The sequence below is a fragment of the Notolabrus celidotus genome, chromosome 10 (assembly GCF_009762535.1).
Source record: "Notolabrus celidotus isolate fNotCel1 chromosome 10, fNotCel1.pri, whole genome shotgun sequence".
Taxonomy (NCBI): Eukaryota; Metazoa; Chordata; class Actinopteri; order Labriformes; family Labridae; genus Notolabrus; species Notolabrus celidotus.
In genome coordinates, this window is record NC_048281.1 from 18,436,650 (window position 1) to 18,462,122 (window position 25,473).

A 25,473-nucleotide genomic window follows, 5' to 3' on the forward strand; every position below is an offset into this window, starting at 1 on the left:
CTAGCAAATGTATAATTTAACCTGATTCCATTAAAGTATTATGTTATAAGAAAACTTGGGGCTACTCTTAAATCCAAACACTTCTTTTGTTGAAATAATCCCATTTATCCCCCTCATCAATTCATATGCTGAAACAGGAGGTTTCCTTTTCTTGTAGCAATTCTTCTCATTTGTGTGTTTTTGTCCCTTAGCCTGTGTTCTTTACTTAACCATCAGTATTTAATAACGTTCGTTTTACAAAATTGGACAGTAAAACAGGCTAGCATAAGCTGATGTGCGTTTTTTCTAGAGCACTGAATTTGCCTTTGGGGCAATAAGCAACCCCATGAACCATCAGGGTGCCAATAATCACATCTCACCAAATCCAATTCATGGTGCTTCTGTTTGAACAATGCTAGAGATATATGCTGACTTGTTTTTAGACAGGCTTTAAAACACCAACATTTAAAACACAAATGTAACAGCCGTTCAATTGCATCATTAAACAAGATGAAGCACCACCATGAAAAATAAATTAATAAAAACAGCACAAATTTGCAATGTTATGACATACTTTTATTTGTGTGATTCTTTAATTTGCATCCTAAAGTTTCACAACATGAAATGTGGAATAGCCTACAGCCTCAATCATCAACCCCTGATCCATGTCTCTCTATGAATGTCAAAACTTTACACAGCAAGTCTGATCATAAACGTCTGAATAACCACATTATTCAAACATCATATTCACCTGTCATCCGCTACAGCTGTTTCAAAGTGCCAGGGTACAAAACACCTATCAATAACAATGTAAGGAAGTGTTCTTGTGTTAGATATTAAAAATAAATTACATCAACATCCAAATTATGACTGTTCGGGTATGTAACAGGAAGTTGGAAAATCACAGACAGCTTCATTCAGTTGTGGTGGATCAAAATTGTGACAAAAACTCAAGTAGAGACTATGAGAGAGTAAGATACCAAACATCTGTGTAAATGATGCCACAAACAAATGTAAATATGACACAAAGAACAAATATTCATGAAAGAAAAGTCTGATTTGTCAGCATTGTCCCGACTATGGCTTCAAATCATGGCTGGATAATCCTGGTAGTGGGCCTGGGGGCAATAATGAGCCATAGACCAGTATTGATCATTTTCTCTCTTTCTTCCTTTCTCTCTCTGTACAGTATGCACATGCATACATCAAGAGCAGAGCACTCAACAGACCTAATATCACAGTTTCATTAATATTTATGTTGATGCCCAGAAACCATCAATAGGCTGCAGAGCTTCTTAATGAAGCACAAATATTTGAAAATATGAACCATGTTAGGTAACTATCATAAGGTGATCATTTATGAGGCTGGTAACGTTCAAAATTTCACTTTCTGTGAAAACCCATGACATCAACACTGGATTAATCATTCTAACACTTACTTCATATGTATGTAGTCATTATTCCTGAGCTGTAGATTTTTACATTTGCCTAACAATCACAATTATCAATCAATCAGTGTTATTTTAAGTCAGCCCAAAATGGACTGTAAGATACTGCTAGTTTTGCCTGTTATATAACAATTTCTCAGATCTGTAGAGCTAAGCTTTTAGGGTAACAGTGCACTTAATTTAACTTGGTTAAGAAGGTACATCTTTATGTTAGTGTTTTGAAAGATTTATGTCCTCCTATGGAACCAAAAAGCTTTGGGAGCTAGAGAATAAATATATCTCAATTTCAAAAGAATGACTATGGCAAAGATGTTTGGGGTCTTTCTATAGGCGTCAATTGTGGCTAACCTTAATCTTTTTTAAAGAGATGCAGACAGAACCTGATAACAAGACATTCCCCCACCTATAGTTTCAGCAGCAAGTAAACCTGCATACTGGGCCCTTGAGGCAGCTGCCTCCTTTTTCCAGTTGAAAATCCAGCCTCACTTCAAACATCACTTCAGTGAGTGATTATGATTACTTCACAAACAAGACAGCATTGCCTTTGAAACGGGTGCCATTTTTGATGTCATTGCACAGCATAGTGATCACATACAATAAATTACACATATTTACAGATAGTATGAAACTTGGTTTCACACAATGTATGTATCAGTGTCCACAACTTGTTTCTCTAACATCTACTTCAGGGAGCACCAAGGCCTGCATATATCAAAACATATGTTAGTGGGGTTCAGTGATAGAAGGATGACTTCAATAACCATAACACGTAAAAATGTAAAAAATTACAATATTTTTACTCCCATGCTGAATGAAATAGTTGAAAGATATCTGGATCAAATAATGCCTTACAAAATTGAAAGTAAAGTCAAAAGTAAAAGTCCAGCATTTGAGGACAGTTCAGGCAGTGTTTGATAAGTTACAGAAAAGTAAACCAGTGTTCAAATACTTCCCTGTGCATCACTTGAATTGTCTGGCACATGCGTGTAATAACGCTATAAATTAAAGCCTACGTAAACAGGTGCCTTTGTTTTCCTCTCTTTACACAGCTGATGTCTGAGCAAGTTCACTGGGGGCTTTGCTCTGCAGAGTTCCAGAAACAGTATCAGAGTCAAGCAGCTCCACTATGCTATAGGGGGAGCAGTCCTCCAGTCCTAACTTCCCACAGGCCCAGCCACAGAAGCCCTTCTCCAGGTCTCTCACATCCTGCCACCATTCACTGCCGGCCCAGGACACCTGAACCAAAGCTGAGTACAGAGCCAGAGACAGCGCCATGGGCATGATGAGCATGGGGTAGAAGATGATGAGGAAGGGGCATATTGTGATCTTGTGCCAGAACGTCCGCTCCTCGTTGTACACCAGGAAGATGTTGTACCAGGTCAGGGTGCCATAGTAGAAGGAGGTGATGAAGGAGAGGAGGAAAACCACCGGGGCGCAGGAGAGGCTCCACAGGACAACGTGGGGTCCCTGGCATACGCCGAAGCCACAGGGGCGTTTGTATCCTTCACCTGCCTCACACTCAGCATCAAGACGTTCCTTTGATTTGGCCAGATCCCTGATTTCCTTCTCTGTCAATGTGAGGTGAATGTCCACCAGCTGGCCTTTCTTCTTCCCTCTTGTTATGGTGCCTGTCAAGGTGACGTAGCGGCTGTCTGGAGGTAGGCTCCATCCTCCACCTGTTAAGAGACAACATGAAAAACATCAAAGATAATGAAGAACAAGGTTCATCCTCTTGCAAAGCCTAATATCAAATTACAATGATTGAATGCATTTTGTTATGATGAAGTGATGCTTTCTCATAATTCATGTGTCTTGGTAGCCAAACCTAAAACACCCATCTCTGGTTTTGTTTTGGTTGTATTCAGTTGATATTATCTGTATGAATTTCACTGTATATGTTGAGTTCTTTAAATAAGAACTTATTTCCTTCAGTAATAATAACTGGTTCCTCACCCTCGCCTGTAGGCGTGCAGAGGAACTGAGCTCCCTCCTCCGTGCTCCTCTCTCCTCCCTCCTCACCGCCTTGCTCCTCTCCAGATGCCCTCTCCATCTCAGAGCGGTAAACAATAATAGACTCCGGACGTGGGTCTTTCTTCTTCCTCCTCTTCCTTCTCATGGATGGCCCCTCTCTGTCGTCCACATGGTTCCCTGATATGTCTGACCTTAAGGAGATCATCTGGGGGCTGCCCTCTCCTTCAGTCTGAGGCTCCTCTACCTGTGCCATGCTCTCACCTGGTCTGGTAGACTCTTACACTCTACCTTTTAAAGGGTTAGTGTTGTGTATCCACCCATTGCATTAGAGGTCTGATGGAGGTTTCCAGCTGAAAACAAAGAGATAAAAGCACAAATATAAACAAAGAGAGAAAATTACGTATGAAAGAAGGAAGAACGGACCATAATAATCCTCTATGTACAGTGATCCTGGCCTAGTTTCTGCACAGTCGCCTTTGCTGCAATGATGGCTGATAAAATCTGTCAAATGTCCAATCATCATTGATATGATGGTATTTGGCGTTTGAGCAGACGGTTCCAAATTGCTCTGTGTAGGTGACAAACAAAGCGTGAAAGATCTGTTCAAAGGGGGGGATGTCTCTCCTTTGCATGACAGCGCACAGACACTCTCAGTGGATACCCGGTGAGCTCAGTTTGGTAAAATCATGATTTCCCTTCACAGGAAAAACGGCACGCAAATACACATTTTGTTTATCGTTTTTTGGAAATCATCGAAAAGAATGCATGATTGAATACGAAGGCTGATAAATCGACAATGCAACCCATTCTTCACCCAGCTGATCCCCTCCCATTTAAATCCCACCCATGTCCGCTCTTTTGTCTGCAGACGCCAGCCGGCGAGCAGCATGCAGTCCAACTAAAGCAGCAGAAAACACAATCTTACCTTTAATAGGTTCAGGGAGAAGAAGATTGATAAACACCTGCGTGTGAGGGAAATTCACTGAATTCGGCTACCCACGCATCACAGCGCTGTGTTTTTGCCGATACAGATGCGCTACGTAGAGGATTTCCAGAATAGCTCAAAGCCCGCCCCTCAAACCACTGTCAAGCCAATCCTGAGCAGTTCCTAAGACATCCCTCCTCACTGATGTCATGTGAATGCTAGGGAAACCATGGAAAACAACACAAATGTCGTTTATGCATACCTTTTCCAGATAATAAAATGTTAAAGCAAACAGATATATAAACTATGGAATTCAAAATGACTGTATTTGTCCATCATGAACAGCATGTGGTTTATTTTCAGTAAGAAAATGTCAGGCTGGTAGCTTTATAAAGTAAAACATTTTAATTATACTGTTATTTCTGAAAATACAAGCAGTTATTAAATGCTCAATACTTGAATTTGACACATTTAAGGCAAGGCAAGGCAGCCTTATTTGTATAGCGCCTTTCATACACAAGGGCAACTCAATGTGCTTTATTAAAAGATTAAAATCATTGGAAACATTCAGACAAGCATAAAAGAACACAATTAAAATGACAAATATAATAAAACAAAAAAGGAAAATTAGAAATGTATTAAAAATTATATTAAAATTTGCATTTAAAACAAGTTGAAATAAGCTAAGATAGGAAGGCAGTGGCAAATAAAAAAGTCTTAGTCTTTGATTTAAAAGAGGTGAGAGTTGGAACGGACCTTCTTTCAGGGAGTGTGTTCCAGACATGTGGTGCATAATGACTAAACGCTGCGTCACCATGTTGGAAGTAGACGTCGGGTCAGTAGCGACAAAAAGGCTAAAGCTTGACCCTGTGCGCCTGTGAGTGCGAAAACTCTGGGAACAACACCAAATAATGCAATGATTGGGTCAGGATGAATCTCCTTACCACAAATAGAGGAGAATGTCGCAAAGATTTTTTTTTTATTAATTAATTAATTTTTCTTTCCATTTCCTTCTTCTTCTTCTGCTGTCTTGTTTTGTTTTGTTTTGTCCTGCCTAAAATACTTCTGTTGTTGTACTCTGTATATTTTCTTTTCTACGTGTGTTAGGCTTGGATTGCCTTGTTAAGTTGTTTTTGCTGTTTGTTAATGTCTTTGTTAATGTTTTTTTTTTTTTTTGGTTGATACATGTTGAGATGTGTGAATTAATGTATGAAAAAAAGGGAAAAATTCCAATAAAAATATTTCAAAATTCAAATTCAAAGGCTGTATGAAAACTTTAGTGCTGATTGGATCTTGAAGTGCTCTAAATGTCTATTAATTTACACCAGATTATGCAAACTGCAATTATTCTTTTTAATTGCTGTTAATGTTCTTCTCTGTCATTTTTTCACTTTGCAAAGCCATCCTGAGGGCCGGGCCAACCTCTGGCGGGCCAGATGTTTGAAACCCCCCTAGGTGTGACCTTTGACCTTTGACGCGCAGCATCTTTGACTGCTGAGTCACTGGCACACGCTCATTTGACAGTTGATGCTAATGTTGCAAAATGAACGACCAACACTCATCAGACAACGTGTACAGTCTTCTTCTTCATCACGGTTTGTTCAGTTTTTAATTTAAGGCTGATAAATGATGGTTGTATATTTACTTCAATGTCTGCTTGCTTTATTAGTTATCTGCGTGGCTCACAGTTTTAAAGCTAGTTTTCGTGTGTATGCTAACCCTAGCTTACTCATGGGATGGGGTGATAACTAGTTCAACTGTTACAAAACAAAACACTTACTGTCCTGTGCTTGTTTTTATATTTTACAGAACTTCGAACTCGGGAGCTTTCCCGAAAGAAGAAAGAACTCAACCAACAAATCAAAGGTATATCTCACAGCTGAGTGATTCTATAATTAGGGGTACATTTCAAGTCCAGGGGGTGTTTTTGTCAATTTTACGAAATATTATTGGTCATTATTTCAAAAAATGACCAATTTTAAATTGGATGATATTTCTCTTTCATTTAATACAAACAGTTAACAGGTTCCATGATTTATTTTGCAAAAAATGCAGATTATTTATTGGAATTTAAAGTTTTGTGCTGTACGATTTATTGAATGTCAAGTTTGCTCTTAAAACTTAACAATAGGATACATGTATTTATATATTATTTCAGTATTAATTGTTCAAAAATAATCATTAAAACATGATACAGCTGTTTTGAAATCTATTTAAAACATTAATATACATGAAATTATTCACTTTCTGTGTGTCCGAGAAATCATTGTCAACTGTGTTACCCACTGATAAAAGCCCTATAAATCAGCAGTGGTTTGCTCCAAAGTCTTATCACTCATATTGCTGGAGGGCACATCCTTTTAGGTGGGAACCTTGAAGACAGTGTGGTAAGTTTCAACTCCTCATTGTCAATATTTCATCAAATTGATTGTGTACACATGGAGTGGATTAATTGTTCATCAACTGTGTTATCAACATTTTCTTGTGTACTTACTTACTTTAGGTGTTTTAATGACAAAAATGTAAAGAAAGCACACAGAAATATGCAGCACAAAGGCCAAAAAGGTTGGAAATGGCAACTGTGTTACATGTCAACTGTGTTACCCAGCAAAAAATAAAAAAAGTATGTTATATATATACATATATATTATCTATTGAAAATATAATCAATCAATTTCTTTTTTTTTGTTGTTGCAAAGAAAGGTTTCTCTCTTCTTTTCTTAATGTGTCCTGTCAACTGTGTTACTCTTGTCAACTGTGTTATTTTGTTGTCAACTGTGTTATATCCCACAGAATATCAATTGTCAGCTCAAAAATCTCGTTTTCAAAGCAGTTAGACAAACAACAACATAACCATGGATGAATAGACCCAAGACGTTGCAAACAATTGTTTTATCAAATGCGTAGTACTTCATTCATGTCTCATTCATGTCTTCTACCACACAACTTTTGTCTGTAACACAGTTGACAAAATAATGAACCTGGTGTTTATTTTGATTTGAATATTTAAGAAATCATTAGCGCTTAAGCTTGCCAATTAATGGATTTAGCACAATCTAGGGGTATACTGTGGAAACAAATAGAATATTAAGCCAAAAAGCATACTGTTTTTTTTTTTCACTTTTTGGTTGGTCTGAAATGTACCCCTAATTATAGAATCACTCAGCTACTTAGCTAGGAGTTATAATTACTCATTTGTAAAAAAGACTGACAGAAAGGCATTACCTTACCCTGCTTTGGTAGTCTTGAAGTGGTGCCCGTCAAGTTCCAAGAACTTTTTCAACAGTTTGCAGAGATGACATTGCTGAGAGGAAGGATTACATTGAATCACTTCAAAAAGATATCAAGAAATTCGAGGGAGACATCACAGAGAAGCAGAGCCGTTTGACTAAAAATAAAGCAGGTGTTAAGAGGTAAGATGGCTAGATAATTTACTTACAAATCATGATGGATTCATTGTGATATATAATCAAATCTCGAGAAGAATTAATAGAAAATGTGATCTGTATTATGTCTTATTGTTCCCCGTTCAACTTTAGCGCCAAGGCAACAAACAGTCTACTTCTTCAGTATAAGCAGACGCTCAAAAAAGAGCTGGAGAACAGACAAGCCTTCTACAACCATGATCTGTAGGTCCACTTAGCTGAGGGGTTCAATTGTGTGAAATACTATATTTTTTTTTTTTTCAGAAAATAGTAAAGCTATGTTTTTTTCTTATTTTTAACTTTACAAGGGTTACCCACGAAGAAAGAATTGCAGAATATAAGAAGAAATATCAGCAACATAAAGACTTTCATTACAACAGCCCTCTTGCCCAAAAGCTTCTTGCCATGCAGGCTGAAAATGAGGAGATTGAGTCCAGGATCAAGGCTTGTGATGATCAAATAACAATGAAACAGAAAGAGCTGTACATATTAACTGGTAATACATGTGTATTGTATTATAATACCGCTGACACTGGTAATGCTGAAATACTTGCAGCTCTTTTTTTCTTGTGGTTATTCAATTTCTTGTTTGATCAGGTCCAGCAGCCACTTCTTCCCCTGAGAAACCATCAGAAAGGTATTTTTTAGTGAATCTTATTGATGTCAAAGAATGGAGACACAGTCTATAGCAGAGTTTCTCTGATTCACTTTTGTGCCTAGTGTTTCTGGACTGCAGCCTGAAACTGAACCAGAGACACAAGTGGCTCCTCAGGTTGAGGAGGACAGTGATTCCCCTATTGACATCTCTTCTCTCCATCTCAACCAGACAACAGTACTCAGATACATCAATCAATAGTTATCACATTGCATTAAATATGGACTGAAGCTATTATAAGCAATAACCACTACTGATGAACCTACAACTTGTTTTATAGGATGGTCAAAACATGGGTGTGGATGCAAATGCAGAGGAAACTTTTGAGGAAAACAAAGTCCAGTATACTACCACAGGAGAGCCTGGTATGTATTTTAGTTTATACCAACACTTCACACAGTAAGAGGCATTTATGTGACATTCAACCTCTTCAGCAAAATATGTATTTCCACAGAACAAATCTGGCCAGATCTGATGCACAGTGAAGAGGAGAACCAGGAAACCAAACTAGAGGACCAGGTCGTGGTAATGTTCAAATACTATGAATTAGATAGATTTTAAATGGCAACTCTTTCATAAGTATCAACCAGAGAAAAAAGGGAAATCCAGGATTATATTTGAAGCTCATCCCATAATAGGACTAAAATGTAAACATTAGAGCCTCTGAATTGAATTCGCTCTTTCTCTAATTTTTTAATTTCTTTGTAACAAGTTCCTCACCACTTAGTTTACATTCTCTTCTATGACTCTCACAGCACCTTTTTAAAAGGTATTTTCTATGAAAAACCATGACTCAGCATCTTTTCCAAATAGTACTATATTTATCATTGACATATTTCCTCTCAAAATAAGGTAAAAAATGAATATGCCTCACAGCAAATCCTCTGGGGTGTGCTCCGAGTATTAAAATTGACTCATTTTTAATTTTTTGTACTTTTCTAAATATGTTTTTATCTGACATTATGTTGCCAAAATTTGTTGAAACAGATTATGTTCTATATAAGTAATGCAGTGTCAGTTTTCTTCTCTTTGAAATGCTCTAATGTTCCATTTTTCTAGGACCCTCAGTCGGCTTTATCAGACATAGAGGCAATGGAGGAAGAGGAGGAGGTGGAGGAATGTGTGGCTGATGAGAAAGAGCAGGCACCAACTGAAGAGGACATGGACAGACCAACTGCTTTTCCTCAGTTATCATCTCAAGAAACTAATCTCCAGTCTTCCCCAGCAACACTGAAGGCTGCACCATCAACCCCAACATTTCCATTTAAGTAAGGCTTTATCGGAGTTGTTAAAAGCTTTAAATCACTGTCAAGACAGCTTCTGAGATCCATGTTTCATGTGTTCACTTCAGCTTTAGCCCTGCCAGATCCCCACGTCAAGGGACCTCCAAATCTCCAGCATTCGTGTTTTCCATGAACCCTGATCCCAGCACCCCAGGCTTCTCTGAATTTGGATTTGATGTGGGCTCATCACAGGATGAGGTGAAGAGTAGGCAGGAGGAAAAACTGACATGACAGAAATCACCATTTCTTAATATTGGAATGAACATTCTGTTTTTTTTTACAGGACTCATCTTTTGCTTTCACCAGCCCCTTTTTCAATGAGAAGGTACAGTATTTTTACTGTTACCCCTCTTTACTTTATAGAGCATCTCTACAGCTGAAATATAAACCTATATGCATTGTTTTCCAGAAAACCACAGAATCAAAGTCCTCAAGTTGTAAGTCTGACTTATATCTCTTATTTTTGTGGTGTTTTACCCGCTTTGAACTTCAGGTATGTCAATTATTTTCACAGGCACCGAGTTCCCATTTGGCCAGCCGGAGCAAAGTCAGGACTTTGAGTTCGCTTTTACAGCAAAGAGCCCTCAGACCACTAAAAAGGATAATTCAGCAGATGATTTCCCATTTTCATTCAACTTTTGAGAGTTTTGTCTAAAGAGAGTTTCAATGTTGAAATATTTTGTTGGTAAGACCAGTTCATTAATGTGGTTAATGCTCTCATACGTTACTACGTTTTAAAGTATTCAAAGTTCAAAGCAGGTATAAAACTTGATGAATGTTCATCGTAACTTTTCCATGGACTCATTATATAGGGTTCTTATTTTTTCTGTTGCCATTTGGTATTTATTTGCCTGTTTAACATCTCCTTGAGTTTATTACGAATAGTAAACATTACTGTTAAATATTTTGTTAATTACAAAGCAATTTATTTAAACAATACATGAATTTAAATGTATTTAGAGATTTCCCTTTTTGTGAAACTGCTTATAAATGTCTTGTTAAAGGTGCTGTAATTAATGACTGAAACACTTTCAGTCCCACACAGTGTATAAATAAAAGAAATTAAAAAATCCACTGGTCTCATAATTCATAGAGTCCTTTTATGACATTTAGATGTCTCAGCAAAGCCAACTAAGTACAGGTATGGTTACATTTTTAGGCAACAATAAAGAGGCTCCAAAAATGTAAGCAGATATTTTTAACATTAAAAACTCAAAAACATGGAACCAAATACTTGATTTGTTACATGAAAAAGGAAACTATGCAACATTTTTTAATATATTCAGTAGTAAATTAACAGTTTTGATTTGAAGGCCGACCTGGTAGTGTTTTTACAGTTATTTGACTATACAAAGGCTCACTTGGTACAAGACATAGCTGCTGCTAAGTTCTTAATCCCTCATTCGGCAAATTAATTCTTGTAGAATAAATCTACATTATTTATTCAATATATTGTAGCTACTATGACACTGATGACAGAGAGCAATGCTGTCTTTTCAAATCTCAATACCTGTAACCAGTAATGGCAGCTGTTGGAAGACCTTCCTTTAAGTGCCTGTAGGGCCAAGTGTTGGACAGATAAGGATTAAAAGTGCGGAGAGAATATTGCAGTGCAAGAGAGCCTAAAACCCCGGGTCGATGCTCAGGGAGCGTCGGGTCACATGTGCGATCTCTCCTGGGACGTATTCACAGAAGCTGGTTTGGTACTTGGCCAACATTTTGAGCAGCGGCCGAAGCTTGAGCCACCACTGGACCTTTGGCATCCGGTGTCTGAGAAGAAAAAAGTTCACAAATTACTCACACTGGTTAGAAAGTAATGCTTCATACTGGACACACAAGTTCTTTTCTTACTCAAAGTCAGTCGCTTCCTTCAGTTCAGTGACGGGGATGAATGAGATGACCTTTCTGTTGAGGCCGAGTACACATGCCGTGTCTGGTGCGTTGGCAAACACGCGACCTGTTGGGGAAAAACATAAGGAATTACACTGCTGTGCTACGACACTTTCTGTGTCCGGACAATTTATCTACGTCATCTATGGCTCTATATGGTAACTCTACCTTGTCGGAAGTTTTCAGTCAGTCTCTCTGAAATCCACTGGATCGCCCTTACACCCAACTTGGTGCCAAAATTTCTATCAAAAGGAGAAGGTGATCCTCCCTAGGGCGCACAAGCACAAGCCAAGTAAAAACATGCACAACAATCACACGTCAATTGCCATTACTGTACCGTAACCGACTAAATACATTTATGCATACTATTATGTGAGGTTCTGTACTGCGCCAGTAGATCTTATTTTGTGTCTCTGTACCTGCTGAAGGTGTCCCAGCACATTGACTCTGCAGTCAAAGATGCCCTTCCCCTCTGATGAATACAGCCTGTGGATGAAGTCTGTCGTGTAGTTCTCATGGCACTTTTCATTCCTGTTGGGACAAGAAAAACAAACAAAGAGATCTTTACACAATGCTGTGTATGTATGTGTGTTGTTCCTCTCTTATGTTAGGTAGCAGGTTTTTATTTTAAATGGATTGCATTTCATTATGGATGTTGTTAGGCCAGTTTTCTACTAAGACAATTAAAGACTTAAGAAAATAAAGTCATCATATTACAAAAACTAAGACATGATATTTGGAGAATCTAGGTGTAATAAGAAAAGAAGGAGGAATATTTTCTATAAGAAAGACATTTTGCAGAATAGACTCAGAGTCTTGTACACATTTTTCAGAGTCCTGATATTTATGTGATGTCAGAATGTCATGCCCAAGATTAGTCATTCAGTGGTTTGTGAAACTTATGCTTAAGTATAACTTCCCATGATGCTTCATGCTCCTCATTTTAGTGTAATTGGCTGGCTGCTTTTAAAATATATCACTTCAAATTAACATACATGCTTACATAGCCTAAATTACAACTTTTTTCCTGTAAAGTTACAACTCAATTCTAAAAACATTTCAACTTTTTGCCATCACCATGGTGCCACCTAAAATATTTTAACTTTTAGTTTGCCCGCCTCAACATTTTGAACAAATGGTATTTCATGGCTGTTAAATCCTTCTGACTTTAATGATCTCCAGACTCATTATTATATACCTTTATCTAGTTCCCTCTCATTTAAATTATGTAAATACAAAAAATTACATTCAAACACAAACTGGAACAAAATACCTGCAAACAGAAAATATTCCTCATATCCTTGAAATGATTTTGTGTTAAACAAAAGTTAGCATGCTATCAAGCTTAACTGTTACAGTTTTTCTCAATTGTTTAGTTTACACACAAATACTGGTACTTGAGACACAATGACCACAACATGTAACCCATACACCAACCCCCTGAACCAATTCTGCTAAACTACAAGCACAATTCCTGCTTTACACTCAAATTGTAGTTCTAAAACACACTTTTTTCAAAACACTCCACACAATTCTCTGCATTTGGCACAATTTTCAAGAAGAAAATATTCTGTTTTCACAAGGAACACACTGTCATTCAAAATTTAAAGTTAATTGCCCTACTATGCACACTGACTCATCACATGGGCAAACACCTGTCATACAGTTTTACAATTAGCAATCAGAGCTTTATTTCCCCCGCTGCTTGGCCAGGGGAAACATTGCTTGTGATGTGGAGGAGGTGCTGTGGCCAGACCGAAACAGAAGAGAGGATGCAGCATAGTTTTTTAAAATGTATTTTTTTTTACTGTAACTGTATACAGTAAATTCTTCTGTTGTTTTGTATGTAGACCACTGTATGTGCAAATTTGTGTTGATTGGGATGAACACTGTGTACACTGTTTATGGGGGGGGGGTCTTATATGTATATTCATATGGTGGTTTGTGTGTGTCATTTGAAAACAAGTTACCATTTTAAGAAGAAATAAAATTGTTTTGAATGTGAAGTTTCATTTTGCAGGAGAATTGATGGGTTTTGCCTATTTTGTGTGTTTTTTGATTTGTGTGTCGAGTTCTGAAAGTATGAGGTATGCTTTCAGAAAATGTGTGTAAACAATCGAGAAAAAAACTGTAAACATTAGCATATACACATTCTCACTGCTAGGTTATAATATAAATACATAGGATGAAGTGATCAGATAAGTAAAGCATCCTGTCCGTTATCTTGCTGTGTAGTCTTTAGTGTTGTTTCATATAGAGTTATACATAAATACATACAGCGATCTATAATCTGTACACTTAAAGATGTCTGAGGCCGCAGAAGCATAGACATAAAGCAGTTGAAACACCTCTCCAGTAGTGTTTGTTCCTGGCATTAGAATCTTTGTATGGTTGGAATGAGCGTTCTGTTCAGTACCTGAGCACCAGACCCCTCTGGATGTCCTTCTTCATCTTTTCAGTCAAATGCTCCACATTGGTCTGTGAGACAGATGAATGATTATAGTGTCAGACTATTCAAATCCTCAAAGATTACAAAAGACAAAAAACAGCAGAGGTTTTTCTTTATGGTCTTACCTTCAGGTCCTGGATGTTGAAAGGGTCTTCAAAGATGTAGGCTGCGTCAGCTCCCACAGCTATGCCAGTGCAGGTTGCCAGATAGCCACAGTATCCACCCATTGTCTCCACCACAAACACCCGTCTCTTGGTTCCAGAGGCAGACTGCTTGATCTTATCGCAACCCTTATGAGGAAATAAGAAGAATCGTTAAATCACAGGGTAAGGGGAAGTGGTGAAAGAGCCAAATTCAACGTCATTCAAGTAAACCTTCACCTACACTGTGCTTTAGAAAGGTTTAAAGCTTGTGTAGACTCTAGAAGGAGTTTAAGACATGCCAAAAAAAGCACAGCAGGAATAGATATAGATCGCTCCACAAAGGAAGTTTATCTATGACAAGAAGTGCGACTTAACTTTTCAAGTGTGTTGCGAAATATAGAGAGCAGGGATAAACTTTATATACACTGTTGAAAGGCCAGTACCCTTCAGAGTGGAAGAAATGGTTCCTGGAACTACATAAGAGATGATGAATCCAACATCACTTTTCATGCGTTCTTCATGGATGGGAATGGAAGGACGACTTATTATGTGCTAATACTTGTGTTGTTGTTTTTTGTTTTTGTTTTTCTCTCTCTGCTTTTTGTCTGTTTGTTTCTGTTGTCTTTGCTAATCTTACTTTTTGACATGTGGCGTGTCTTTTGAGTCAAAGGTCTGCTTTTATTTTTTTTATTTTTTATTTTTATTTTATTCATTTATTTATTTATTTCTGTGCTTGGGGGAAGGGGTGACAGAACATACACTTTGTCTGAAAATCTGCCTTGTACTAAAAATGTGCCTTGACTTTTGTTGTTTTGTTCTGAAAATAAAATAAAATAATAAAAAAATATTGAAAAAAATAAGAAGAAAGGTTTATAGCTTGTGTAGCCTCTAGAAAGAGTTTAAGACATGCCAAAAAAGCACAGCGGTAATAGATATAGATAGCTCCTCAAAGGAAGTTTATCTTGGACAAGATGCGCGACTTAACTTTTTGAAGTGTGTTGCTAAATATAGAGAGCAGGGATAAACTTAAGTCATCTCTAGTTGATCTAATCTGTCAAAGAGTAATGATAAAATCCAAAGCTAAATCCACACTGACATCCCTGTTTAGACTACATTAACAGAGTTCAAAGTGTGTTACAGCAGCACATATTAGATAAGATGTACTCTGGTTTGGTTCATCTCTATTCATGTTCGGCCTCAAACATCAAAGTCACACAGTTAATTTGCCACCTGCTCAGCATTACCTCCATGGCAGCATTGACAGCCGTGTCTGCTCCCAGGCTGAAGTCGGTTCCGGGGACGTTATTGCTGATGGTGGCAGGGATTACACACATGGGGATGCAGAGCTCATCGTAGCGACTCCGGGCTTCACACAGCTGCAGCACACCTTGGTACCCCTTTGAAAGTCACCAAGATGTAGATAGGAAACTTCTTTGAAGTGACATCGACACTATAAATTAATATACATGTGATGTAGCTCTGGTTCTTCGTAGGGTTGTGTCTCTTACCTCAAAACCTCCTACTACAAGCAGAGCTGAGATCTGGAACTTGGTGATGGTTTCCACAATCTTCTCCAGGTGTTTATTTGGAAGAGTCCTACAACAAGACATGAGTAGTAACAAATCAGGATTATTACTCAACTGACATCTCACTGGTTTCTCAGCTTTGGTGTGGAAACTACAAAATATCACCAAAGAATCTGAACACAAACTAGAGGGCTTTAATTTGAAAGAAACGGGTGGAAAGATCTTAAAAATGTTTTTCAAGACACAATAGGCAGGGGCAGATTCAAGGGGGTGGCCGTGGCCCCCTTTGGTGTATGAAAAGTTTGGCTATCTGCCTTGTCGGAGGCTTGACTTGTTTTAAAATTGAATATCGTTGCATTCATATGTGTGTTCATGCCATCCCTGTATAACTCAGAATCCCTGTTTGGCCACTCGAGTCAAATAGCTCGGTTCGGTCTCTGATCATCAGAAATGTAGGGTTTGGGTTTTTTTTCCGGTGTAATCATGAGACCAAATGTCAGTTTTCAGTTATCCAATTGAAGTAATCAAGGTACTTCATCTGAATAATCCAATCAATTATAAAGTCCAATTTTTCTTGAATGATGTAATAGCTGCTAATCGCTCCTCTGACCATTAACGGTGCTCATGTGGAGAGGGTGGGCAGCACCAAGTTCCTGGGCGTGCACATCACAGAAGACCTCACCTGGACCACCAACACCGCATCACTGACCAAGAAGGCACGTCAGCGCCTCTACTTTCTCCGCAAGCTGAGGAAAGCTAGAGCCCCTGCCCCCATCATGCGCACCTTCTACAGAGGCACCATCGAGAGCATTCTCACCAGCAACATCACTGTGGGGGCCTGCACTGCGTCCTGCCGAATGATCCTACAGCGCATTGTGAGAACAGCTGAGAAGATTGTTGGTGCCTCTCTCCCCTCCCTACATGACATTTACTCTTCCTGCCTCACCCGAAAAGCCCTGCACATGGCAGGCGACCCCTCCCACCCGTCTCACACTCTCTTCAGCCTGTTGCCATCAGGAAGGACACTACGCAGTCTCCGGGCCAGAACCAGCAGATTGAGGGACAGTTTTATCCACAAGGCAGTCAGGATGCTGAACCCTCTCCCTGTATTGAGAAATAGAGAAATCAAAGACTCCAAACTCTCACCTCTTTGTCCCCAGCAGGGAGCCTCCTTGGCCAGTCCATCCCGCCACATTGTGCCATTCCATCTCAAATACCTGCAAACAAACAGGTGTCAGTATTCAACTGTCTTTTTTCATTTATTTCTTTATAAAATATACTGCAGTGCTGAGTAGATCTAGAGGAAAAAGCACTCACATCTCCTTTGGCGAGTCCTTGAAAGCCATCATGGACGGCGTAGACTTTGTGTCCATTAGCCAGTGCTAACCTCACAGCAGACCTCACGGCTGCATTCATCCCTGCAGCTGGAGCGCCAACATTCAGAACAGCCAAAGAGAAATTGCTCTGAGGGAAAATAAGCACATTTGGGTAAACTTTAATTTTCATGTGTTACCACTAATTCGCACATGTGTGCGTCCCTGTGAATGTCAGTGTTTGTTTTATTCAAAGACTTACCTGAGACTGTGAGGGCTTCTGAAAGGCAAGAAGCTTGTAGATATTCCAGTTGTTCTCAAAACTCCTGCAAGAATACCGTAAATGGACAATTTATCAGGGCACCTGATGTCATAATATGATATTCTAAATCATTTACATTTACTCGACTTAAATAGACGTAACAAAATGCTCAATTCTCACCCTCCACGCAGTTTGACAGCCTCATCAAACCTCTTCTCATTCATGGCCGTCTGCACCAACTTAGTCTGTGAATGATGGTGACGTTAAAGAAACACATCAACCCTCCACTGATGTCAGAGCTTCTTTTAAAATCAATTAAAGAAGACAGGGCAGTGACTGACCATCTCTACACACTCCATTAGAGGCAGACGAACAGCATGGTTTCCTGACAGGCCAATGGCACAGGCGGGGGTGTCAGGAGTGGCCTCCATCAGAGCCACCACCGCCTCCACACCCAACTTACTGCTCTGAAAACACAGTGTGCAGCATTTCACATGTACAGAAACAGATCCCCTTACTGTAGGTGAGCCCGGTTTGGCAGAAGCTTTGTCCCGTCGGCCATAGCACTGCTAAATACAATGCCAATGTAATGTGTCCTGTGTGTTTGTGTGTCCGGTGTGCATATATGTGTCCTATGTGTTCATATGTGTCCGGTGTGTATATATGTGGGATGATGTGCACCATTGTTGTGAGGCTGGCTGGATGTTTATTGTTTATTTGTGTTTTATACATGTATTCTTGTACAGACAACAAATCTCCTTATTAAGGACAGATAAAACTCATCTATCTATCTATCTATCTATCTATCTATCTATCTATCTATTTAAATGCATTGTTAGAGAGGATTATGGGTAATGTTGGAGGATGGCTTGTCTACATGCAGATTTAACTGTGGATACAGAGAAAGCATCAATACACAAAGATAAGTATGCAAGCAGTGAGCTGGCCATGGCACAATATATTATCAGTCATTAATTTACACCTGTCAGCCAATCACAACCAAGTATTTTCCACTGCCATGTTAAAACCATTATCAATAGTCTATGGGAGACATTTTCCAACGTGGTTCATATCTGAAGTTTGCATTAAAAAAAGAAAATCAGTATGTTTTCGAACTCACCAGTATTCTGTCAAATGCTGAGGGAGTTCCTCCTCGCTGAACATGCCCGAGTACTGTCACTCTCGTGTCGTAGCCCAGCCTCTTTACCACCAGCTTCAAATAGACACGCATTTCCCCAGATTACAGATGAGTCATTCAGCAGGCAAACACAACAGAAAGATATCTTTCTCAAATGTTCCACATCATGGTGTAAAGTATTTCAAACAACACTTTTTTGGTTTGATGCAGAATTTATGCATATTATTAATTTAGGTTAGACGTTTGAACCAAACTTTGCCTGACATGATATTGACATCGAACCACCTTTTGGTTGTTGGGGAGCTGTCACAGGTGGTACATCCATCAATCATGAGTTCTTTAAGTCTTTAAACTTACATCTTTTATGTAAGTTGATGAGATGGCTTTCCCATTTCTGTCGATGGCTCCTTCTGCCACGATTATAATGTTAAGCCTGGACCCCTTGATGCGGCTCTGGAAGAGAACACACACATAAATTAGTCACTGAGTCAGTACCCACCATCCTGCCTACAAGTGCTGTATCTAAAGAGAGAGAAAACAGGACCTGAAATGCATGTAGACCAAAGAGGATTTATCTTACGCCTACTGAAGAGCAGTTAAAGCCACTGTGAATTCATACATACTGTCCTTTTGTGCCTCTGGCTCACCAACAGTCCTGATTCGTGTCTTACCGTTTCTAGCCGGGTACACATGCGGTCTTCCCAGCCCTCCTGAGGAGGAGCCTCTGGGATGAAGAGCCAGTCTGCTCCAGATGCAAGGGCAGACACCAAGGCCAGATATCTAGAGTTACAGCACAGAATATCAGCACAATAAATTGTTTGTCAGAGTATAAAGGATCTAAAATAGGTAATAGTTTTACTCACCCACAGTGTCTCCCCATGACTTCAAGTACAAAGGTTCGCTGGTGGCTGCAGGAGAGACACTACATGTTTATTGAAAAAGCTAATACACAATTGCAGCAACTATGTGAGCATGCAAACAGAGATTTTTAGATTGCAGCGACATGCAGGAAAAGCGCAAGTCTGGGCACGTTCATGGAAATCATGCTGAAAAGACTTGGGTAGGGAATATGGGTCCAGACAACCTCACCTAGATGCATGCATTCCATTAAAATAGGTCTGATAGAGGGCTTTGACTGCAATGACTTTATCTAAAACAGCAACTTATTAATAACAGACTAAAAGATGAAGATAAATTAAAGCTAGATTAATATATATACCAATGCATTACTACATATAAATGTCCATGACCTCATGAGCAATGCCTGCATGTCAGCTGCAACAGTTCAATATCACAGAGTGTCTGACCTTTGTGCAGTGGTCATGATAGCATCGATTATCTCCATGATGCGATGCAGTGCCGAGTCTGCCCCGATGGTCATATCTGTCCCGCAGAAGTCATTGTCGATGGAGCCCACAAGCCCCACGATGTTCAGGTGGTCGTGCTGTTTGGCCATTGTGTCCGTTATCCTCCCTGAAGTGGAACACACACTCATGATGTTATTTTAAGATGAAGAGGAGATGACCAACGAGCATTTCATTCTTATATGTAAAGCTAGGTTACTAAATATGTTATCACCACTGAGCAAGCTACATTGCCATGTAGAGGCTGCATCCAATAGGGATTAAAAGTTATTTGAACTGAACTACTTGTACATTGAACGCAATACTAATATTAATGTAAAATCTAATCCCAAACCCTCAATTTTGCAGTGACGGCTTAGAATGATATTTGTTTTATTTTTTTAAAAATCTTTTTAATGGAATTTTTTCCCTTTTTTTCATACATTAACAAACAGCAAAAACAAATTAACAAGGCAATCCAAGCCTAACAAACATAAAAAGAAACTATACAGAGTACAACAACACAAGTATTTTAGGCAAGACAAAACAAAACAAGACAGCAGAAGAAGAAGGGAATGAAAAAAGAAAAGTGTGTGTGTGTGTGTGTGTGTGTATGTGTATGTGTGTGTGTGTGTGTGTGTTGAGGGGGGAGCTGCAGGCACTCTGAGATTAGGGGGAGGAGGTTCAAGGAACCCAGATGCACTGTTCTCTGTTAAGAGGTTCAATTTTGTTCAAAGTAAGAGAGGAAGGGTTTCCAGACTTTAAAAAATACTTCAGCTGAGTCCTTAATGGAGTATCTGAGTTTTTCAAGTTTTAGATGGGCTTGCCGCCCAATTACTGTGTGATGGTGGTTCTGTGGATTTCCATTTAGTCAAAATTAGACGTCGGGCCAGTTGCAACGAAAAGGCTAAAGCGTCACCCTGTGCGCCTGTAAGTGTGAAAACTCTGGGAACAACTGCAAATAATGCAATGATTAGGTCAGGATATAATAAAATACTTTAATCCTACTTTTTACAAAATAATGAGGTTAAACCCAGGCTAAGTCACAACGTGTCAACGGTTTCTTGAGAGCACTTTACCTTTCTGTACAAGCTCATCCAGCAGATCGCTCCACTCATTGCGGAAGATGTTGGCTCCAGTGAGGCTGCCGTCTCCACCACACACACACAGGTTTGTGATGCCTTTCTTCACCAGGTTGAAGGCAGCTGCAACCCTGCCCTCTCGGGTTGGGAAGGCTTTGCATCGGGCGCTTCCAATCACAGTGCCACCCTGCAGTCATGTAACAAGACAGGAAACAAATATTGTTATGTGTCTTTAAAAACGTTCAACTAAGAGATACATATTTATTGCAGCACTTCACTATAATGATGGCTTGAGAAATGACTGACATAATATGACAGTGTCGTATTAGATTAAATAGGTAAAAAAAAGCAGATCACAAGCAGTTAGGGTTGCAAAGGGGTGGAACATTTCCGGTAAATTTCCATGGGAAGTTAAGCTGGGCAATTTTTGGAAATATTCCAAATTGGAAATTATGGGAATTAATGTGAATTTATGGAAATTGAGGGTAATTTCATGGAAAGGTATCATATCCATGCATAAATATTAGTTTTCTTATAAGCAGACATCCATCCAAAATAATAGATAGAATATAATGTACTTTATTAATCCCAAAGGGATAAAATTATAAAAATCACATAAAAACAAGTAATTCGGTGTCTGTCAGCTCATCTCCCATTGGCTAGATAATTATGAAGCCTAATGACTGCAGGGATGAAGGATTTTCTGTATCTCTCAGTCATGCAGCGCAGAGAGATGAGTAACACAATTAAAACAGATTTATTTGTAAGTAGAACTTTATCAAGTGTTAAATATTTTATTGAACAATCAATTCTTTCATTGAAGAACAAAAACATGAATGATGAGTTAAATAGTTCTCATTTCCTCGACCCAACCCATTCAAAAATGATCAACAATGCAATCCCAAAAAAGTCCCATTTGAAATGTTACATGAAAAGAGACCCTCTCCCTCCAACAACAAAGTCCCATTCAACATGCAAATAAAAAAGCATCTTCCCTCAAGCTTTTCAAGCCTAGCCTCTGCAGGATTCTAGAAATCATCTGTGCATGTGATGGAGGAAGGCACAGTGCATGTTTAATTATATATATTTAAGTTACCTATTAAGAGCCAACCTTCAATTTAGTAAATTCATGGTTTATTTCGTTTATTCCCATAAATTCCCATGGAAAGTTTCCAACTTTGAAAATTCACAGAATTTTGCAACCCTACAGGCAGGGCACTTACGTGTGATACACTCCATGGCAAGACAAGAGAACCCATTATTGGCCTGTATAATATTAGCTTTATGTTTGGAAATTTGCTCTAGAAATGTACAGGCAAATATATATTACTTAAAAAGAACAAATAATGGTTTGGAACCAGTGGTACAGTCTAATGAAGCTTCATTAAAAAAATATAAACAAAACAATACATCAGCTTTAGTAAAACACTTCATACCCTTCAACAAACATACTATATAGATTAGGAAAACTGATGCACAACACGCAGTGGGAGTGTTTCCAATTGACTGTCTAGTGGTGCAATGTGCTGCTTCTGTTAGAGTTGTGGTTAAAAGCACATGCAGCAAGGCCCCTTACCAGTTTCTAACACTATTAGACAGGCAGAGGGAGAAGAGATGAGAGGAGATGGTTGATTTAAACCACAAAAAAGAGGGACGAAAAGAAAAACACAACACATTAAGGCACAAAAGGTATAGTACAGTAATAATGGTTCTGCTGTCTCTATCTCAGCACAGTTTGTTGCTAGGACACCTGAATAGCACACACCATCGTTAGTGTAATTTGTAACACCTGTGCATTTATTCATTTGTCAGGTCAACATGTCTGCTTGGAACATGGCCTATTAAAGCAGCTTTTTCCACTGCTGTCAACAGTGTCTGGAGATAATATTTGTACACACCTGTTGGATGATGTTGGTCACACTGTGCCAGTGAGCCAGTGTGATGTTATCTCCCCCGTCCACCAGGCCCTGATATCCCTGAAGAGTAACCAGAGTTTTAAATGTTCATATTATGGCAGGAATGAAGAGGTAACACAATGTGCTTAAGTGGCAGAACAATGATTGTTAGGGGGAATGAAACAGCTGGTGTACCTCATTTATAAGATAGACCTTGGCCCCCACGTAGATGCCCATTCTTGTCACAGCTCGGACAGCAGCATTCATCCCTTGGTTTAGGAAAGTTAAACAAAATCATAAGCCTCATATTTTCTTCTTAAGTCATTACACACAAGCTGTTGCACTATCGCCCTGCATGAGAAAATCAAACATTGAAGTGGTTAAGACTTCACTATCTCCTATCGGCCAAAGGTGCCACCTGCTCTGTTGAAACTCTATTAATCAAAGTCCTGACAAGCGTTACTCACAGATCTGCTGACACAGTTGTACTTCAGTAAATGTGGCAACACTAGGGTGTAGAAATACTTTGCTACAACTGAGAGTTACGCACTCAAAACTTCTCACAAGACAGAGCACAAAACGTATAAGCATTCAAAACATCTATAAAGAACAAAAATTAAACTACAATCAAACTCTAAATCAATGGCCTACACCCTAATAACATATCATAGAATTAATATACTATCTAATAAATTATACATCAATAAATAATGTAATGTTGCCTAGTGTTTTTGGATTATATTATGTCCCCAGCTGGTGCATGCAGCTCAGCATAAATTACATATGTGCCTTTAGTTGCTTTTTAGCCATTTATAAGTTGAGAACAATCAAGCTTTATTTATATAGCACCTTTCAAACAAGTCAAATGCAACCCAAGGTGCTTTACAACGATTGAAGCAGAATTAAAATAATGGAAAGACATGTAAAAAAAAAAAAAAAGGACTTTAAAATAGAGACTAATGCACATCAACAACAATAAAATATACGTAATTAAAATAAGTTAAAGCGTCAAATTAATATTAAGAATATAAATAGTTAAAATAAATGAATTTAAAAAGGGGTAAGGATAAGAGTTAAAAATATAAATAAAACTGATTAGATAAATTAAAATAAATACAAGAATTAATAAATACATAAATAAAAATAAAATAAGATAAACAGTTTAAATTACTAAAATAATAAAGCAACATTTAAATCAATATTACAGTAAAAAGTAAGTAATAACATTTTTAAACCCTACATAAAAGCCAGACTGAATAAATATGGTTTTAGTTTACGTTTAAAAGTCTCAATATCTCTGTCAGTTCCTCTCTGTATCTCAAATTGAACTTAACTACAGTCCTCGAGTATTTGAGTGTATTTAATATTTTCCACCATTGTCAGTTGCAGGAAGTGAACTGTATTCATGAGGCTCATTAACAACCTTTGACCTTTGAACCGAGGAGAAATCTAGCAAGCTGTCATTTACAATACATTGCGATAGTAACAATTAGCGTTAGTGCAAATTAGCGTTTTCCCTTCCAAGCACGTGTCACAGAATCCTTGCTTAGCGCCTACATACTATAAGTCTGATACAGGAGACGTGAAGCCAACTGGTCTGTTTTATAAGAAGTCACCTTGTGCATCTCCACCGCTGGTCAGCACTGCTATGGCTCGACCAGCCCCCGTCATCTTCAGCTTCTCTAAGTCCATCGAAGACATGTTGATCCCCTCACTTTTATAGAGCACTGCAGGAAATCAATAAATCACTGTTAGCCAGTAGAGGAAAGTGTTTGATATGATAAGCCTGGGGTTAGTCCAGATGTCGCTTCCTCCTTTCTTGCAGGTTTACTCTCAGTACTCACTCTGCAGTCAACTTCTGCTGTTTGACTCCGCCTTTCCAAAGGAGTGTCAGGAGCACAGTGGGCGTTCACTCTATGATAACAGCACGTACTGCACGCAGGACCTTAAACAGACAAAAGAAAACAACACCTGCAGGTTTATTTACACATCACTACAAACATACTCATATGTAGGATCAGTGGTGGACAGTAACAAAGTAAATTTACTTGAGTACTGTACTTAAGAGCATTTTCTGAGTGTCTGTACTTCACTTGAGTATTATTCTTTGAGTAAACTTATTACTTTCACTCCAAAACATTCAGAAGATAATTATTGTACTTTTGACTCCACTACATTTCTATAAATGCTCTCATTACTAGTCCCGGGGCGATACCACACTTTTATGATTTTTATTTATTTGATACCCGATACAGATGCCAATACTTTCAGTGATTTAAAAATAATAATACAATGCAACGCTTGAAAGTCAACTCCCATGACAAGTACTGTTCATTTAACAACTTTAATATTATGCAAATCCTTTGGTGGCTTTTTTTTTAAACAATGGAATAAATTTAGAAAAACACATAAATAATTAACATCCTTTACTTAAATTCTCTGAGTGGAAAGCTTCAAACAGCCTCTTCGGTACAAAACTTTGGAGTAAGTTACCCTAAAAGAATCAGAAGTGACACATGTGCCTTTATTTTGCATTTATTAATTAGTATTGTTATTTTATTAGAGTAATTGATACTCAAATGAGTAGTGTGTGAGAATCGATATATAGATACTACAGAATCGGTACGCCCACCAATACTAGGTACTCACTACTTTTGCTTTGAAGTCAGCTCATGAATTTCCATCTCTTTCTGAAATCTGATCACTAAGACAGTAAAATGTGTTTGTGTAGTTCTGTTTGTCTCAG

The 25,473-nt window shown here is 38.5% G+C and overlaps 3 protein-coding genes across 8 annotated transcripts; 1 reads left to right on the top strand and 2 right to left on the bottom strand.

The window, feature by feature from the left end:
* Positions 1-537: 537 nt before the first annotated feature.
* On the bottom strand, positions 538-5,097 carry tmem169b (transmembrane protein 169b). Of its 4 annotated transcripts, none has more exons than XM_034693695.1 (3): positions 5,080-5,097; positions 3,381-3,748; positions 538-3,103 (listed from the first exon to the last, which is right to left on the bottom strand). In XM_034693695.1, the coding sequence occupies exons 2-3, from the start codon at positions 3,649-3,651 to the stop codon at positions 2,469-2,471; spliced, it is 906 nt and encodes a 301-aa protein (XP_034549586.1). In that variant the 5' UTR covers positions 3,652-3,748; positions 5,080-5,097; the 3' UTR covers positions 538-2,468. The 4 variants fall into 4 exon arrangements, with proteins under 4 accessions (XP_034549586.1, XP_034549583.1, XP_034549582.1 ...); XM_034693692.1 differs by lacking the exon at positions 5,080-5,097 and adding an exon at positions 4,361-4,532; XM_034693691.1 differs by lacking the exon at positions 5,080-5,097 and adding an exon at positions 4,324-4,532.
* A 685-nt stretch (positions 5,098-5,782) lies between these two features.
* Positions 5,783-10,760, top strand: LOC117820055 (protein SIX6OS1). Of its 2 annotated transcripts, none has more exons than XM_034693689.1 (14): positions 5,783-5,918; positions 6,133-6,189; positions 7,610-7,736; positions 7,863-7,952; positions 8,057-8,244; positions 8,346-8,385; positions 8,469-8,580; positions 8,684-8,768; positions 8,858-8,928; positions 9,463-9,671; positions 9,755-9,884; positions 9,970-10,011; positions 10,096-10,123; positions 10,201-10,760. In XM_034693689.1, the coding sequence occupies exons 1-14, from the start codon at positions 5,867-5,869 to the stop codon at positions 10,326-10,328; spliced, it is 1,359 nt and encodes a 452-aa protein (XP_034549580.1). In that variant the 5' UTR covers positions 5,783-5,866; the 3' UTR covers positions 10,329-10,760. The 2 variants fall into 2 exon arrangements, with proteins under 2 accessions (XP_034549580.1, XP_034549581.1); XM_034693690.1 differs by having other exon boundaries at positions 8,858-8,922.
* A 6-nt stretch (positions 10,761-10,766) lies between these two features.
* Positions 10,767-24,657, bottom strand: pfkla (phosphofructokinase, liver a). 2 transcript variants are annotated; one of them, XM_034693687.1, is made up of 23 exons: positions 24,572-24,657; positions 24,344-24,454; positions 22,923-22,996; positions 22,731-22,808; positions 20,830-21,019; positions 19,715-19,880; positions 19,271-19,315; positions 19,079-19,187; positions 18,765-18,860; positions 18,390-18,482; positions 17,611-17,736; positions 17,450-17,514; positions 17,270-17,333; positions 17,012-17,158; positions 16,841-16,911; positions 15,677-15,764; positions 15,413-15,565; positions 14,151-14,315; positions 13,993-14,054; positions 11,996-12,107; positions 11,745-11,844; positions 11,538-11,643; positions 10,767-11,456 (listed from the first exon to the last, which is right to left on the bottom strand). In XM_034693687.1, coding segments are annotated over exons 1-23 (2,370 nt in total). In that variant the 5' UTR covers positions 24,573-24,657; the 3' UTR covers positions 10,767-11,308. The 2 variants fall into 2 exon arrangements, with proteins under 2 accessions (XP_034549578.1, XP_034549579.1); XM_034693688.1 differs by having other exon boundaries at positions 24,344-24,594.
* Between the last annotated feature and the right edge of the window lie 816 nt (positions 24,658-25,473).

What these genes read in the sequence shown, in the direction of transcription:
- pfkla (XM_034693687.1), bottom strand. An exon ending in ATCATGACCACTGCACAAAG is followed by an intron (nt 19,316 to 19,714) that starts GTCAGACACTCT and finishes TCTCTCCTGCAG; the next exon opens with CCACCAGCGAACCTTTGTAC. An exon ending in CATCAACTTACATAAAAGAT is followed by an intron (nt 18,483 to 18,764) that starts GTAAGTTTAAAG and finishes GTCTATTTGAAG; the next exon opens with CTGGTGGTAAAGAGGCTGGG.
- LOC117820055 (XM_034693689.1), top strand. Translation starts at nt 5,867, where the DNA reads ATGAACGACCAACACTCATCAGACAACGTGTACAGTCTTCTTCTTCAT. An exon ending in GCCTTCTACAACCATGATCT is followed by an intron (nt 7,953 to 8,056) that starts GTAGGTCCACTT and finishes TAACTTTACAAG; the next exon opens with GGTTACCCACGAAGAAAGAA. An exon ending in AGAATCAAAGTCCTCAAGTT is followed by an intron (nt 10,124 to 10,200) that starts GTAAGTCTGACT and finishes TTATTTTCACAG; the next exon opens with GCACCGAGTTCCCATTTGGC.
- tmem169b (XM_034693695.1), bottom strand. Translation starts at nt 3,651, where the DNA reads ATGGCACAGGTAGAGGAGCCTCAGACTGAAGGAGAGGGCAGCCCCCAG. An exon ending in CTGCACGCCTACAGGCGAGG is followed by an intron (nt 3,104 to 3,380) that starts GTGAGGAACCAG and finishes GTCTCTTAACAG; the next exon opens with GTGGAGGATGGAGCCTACCT.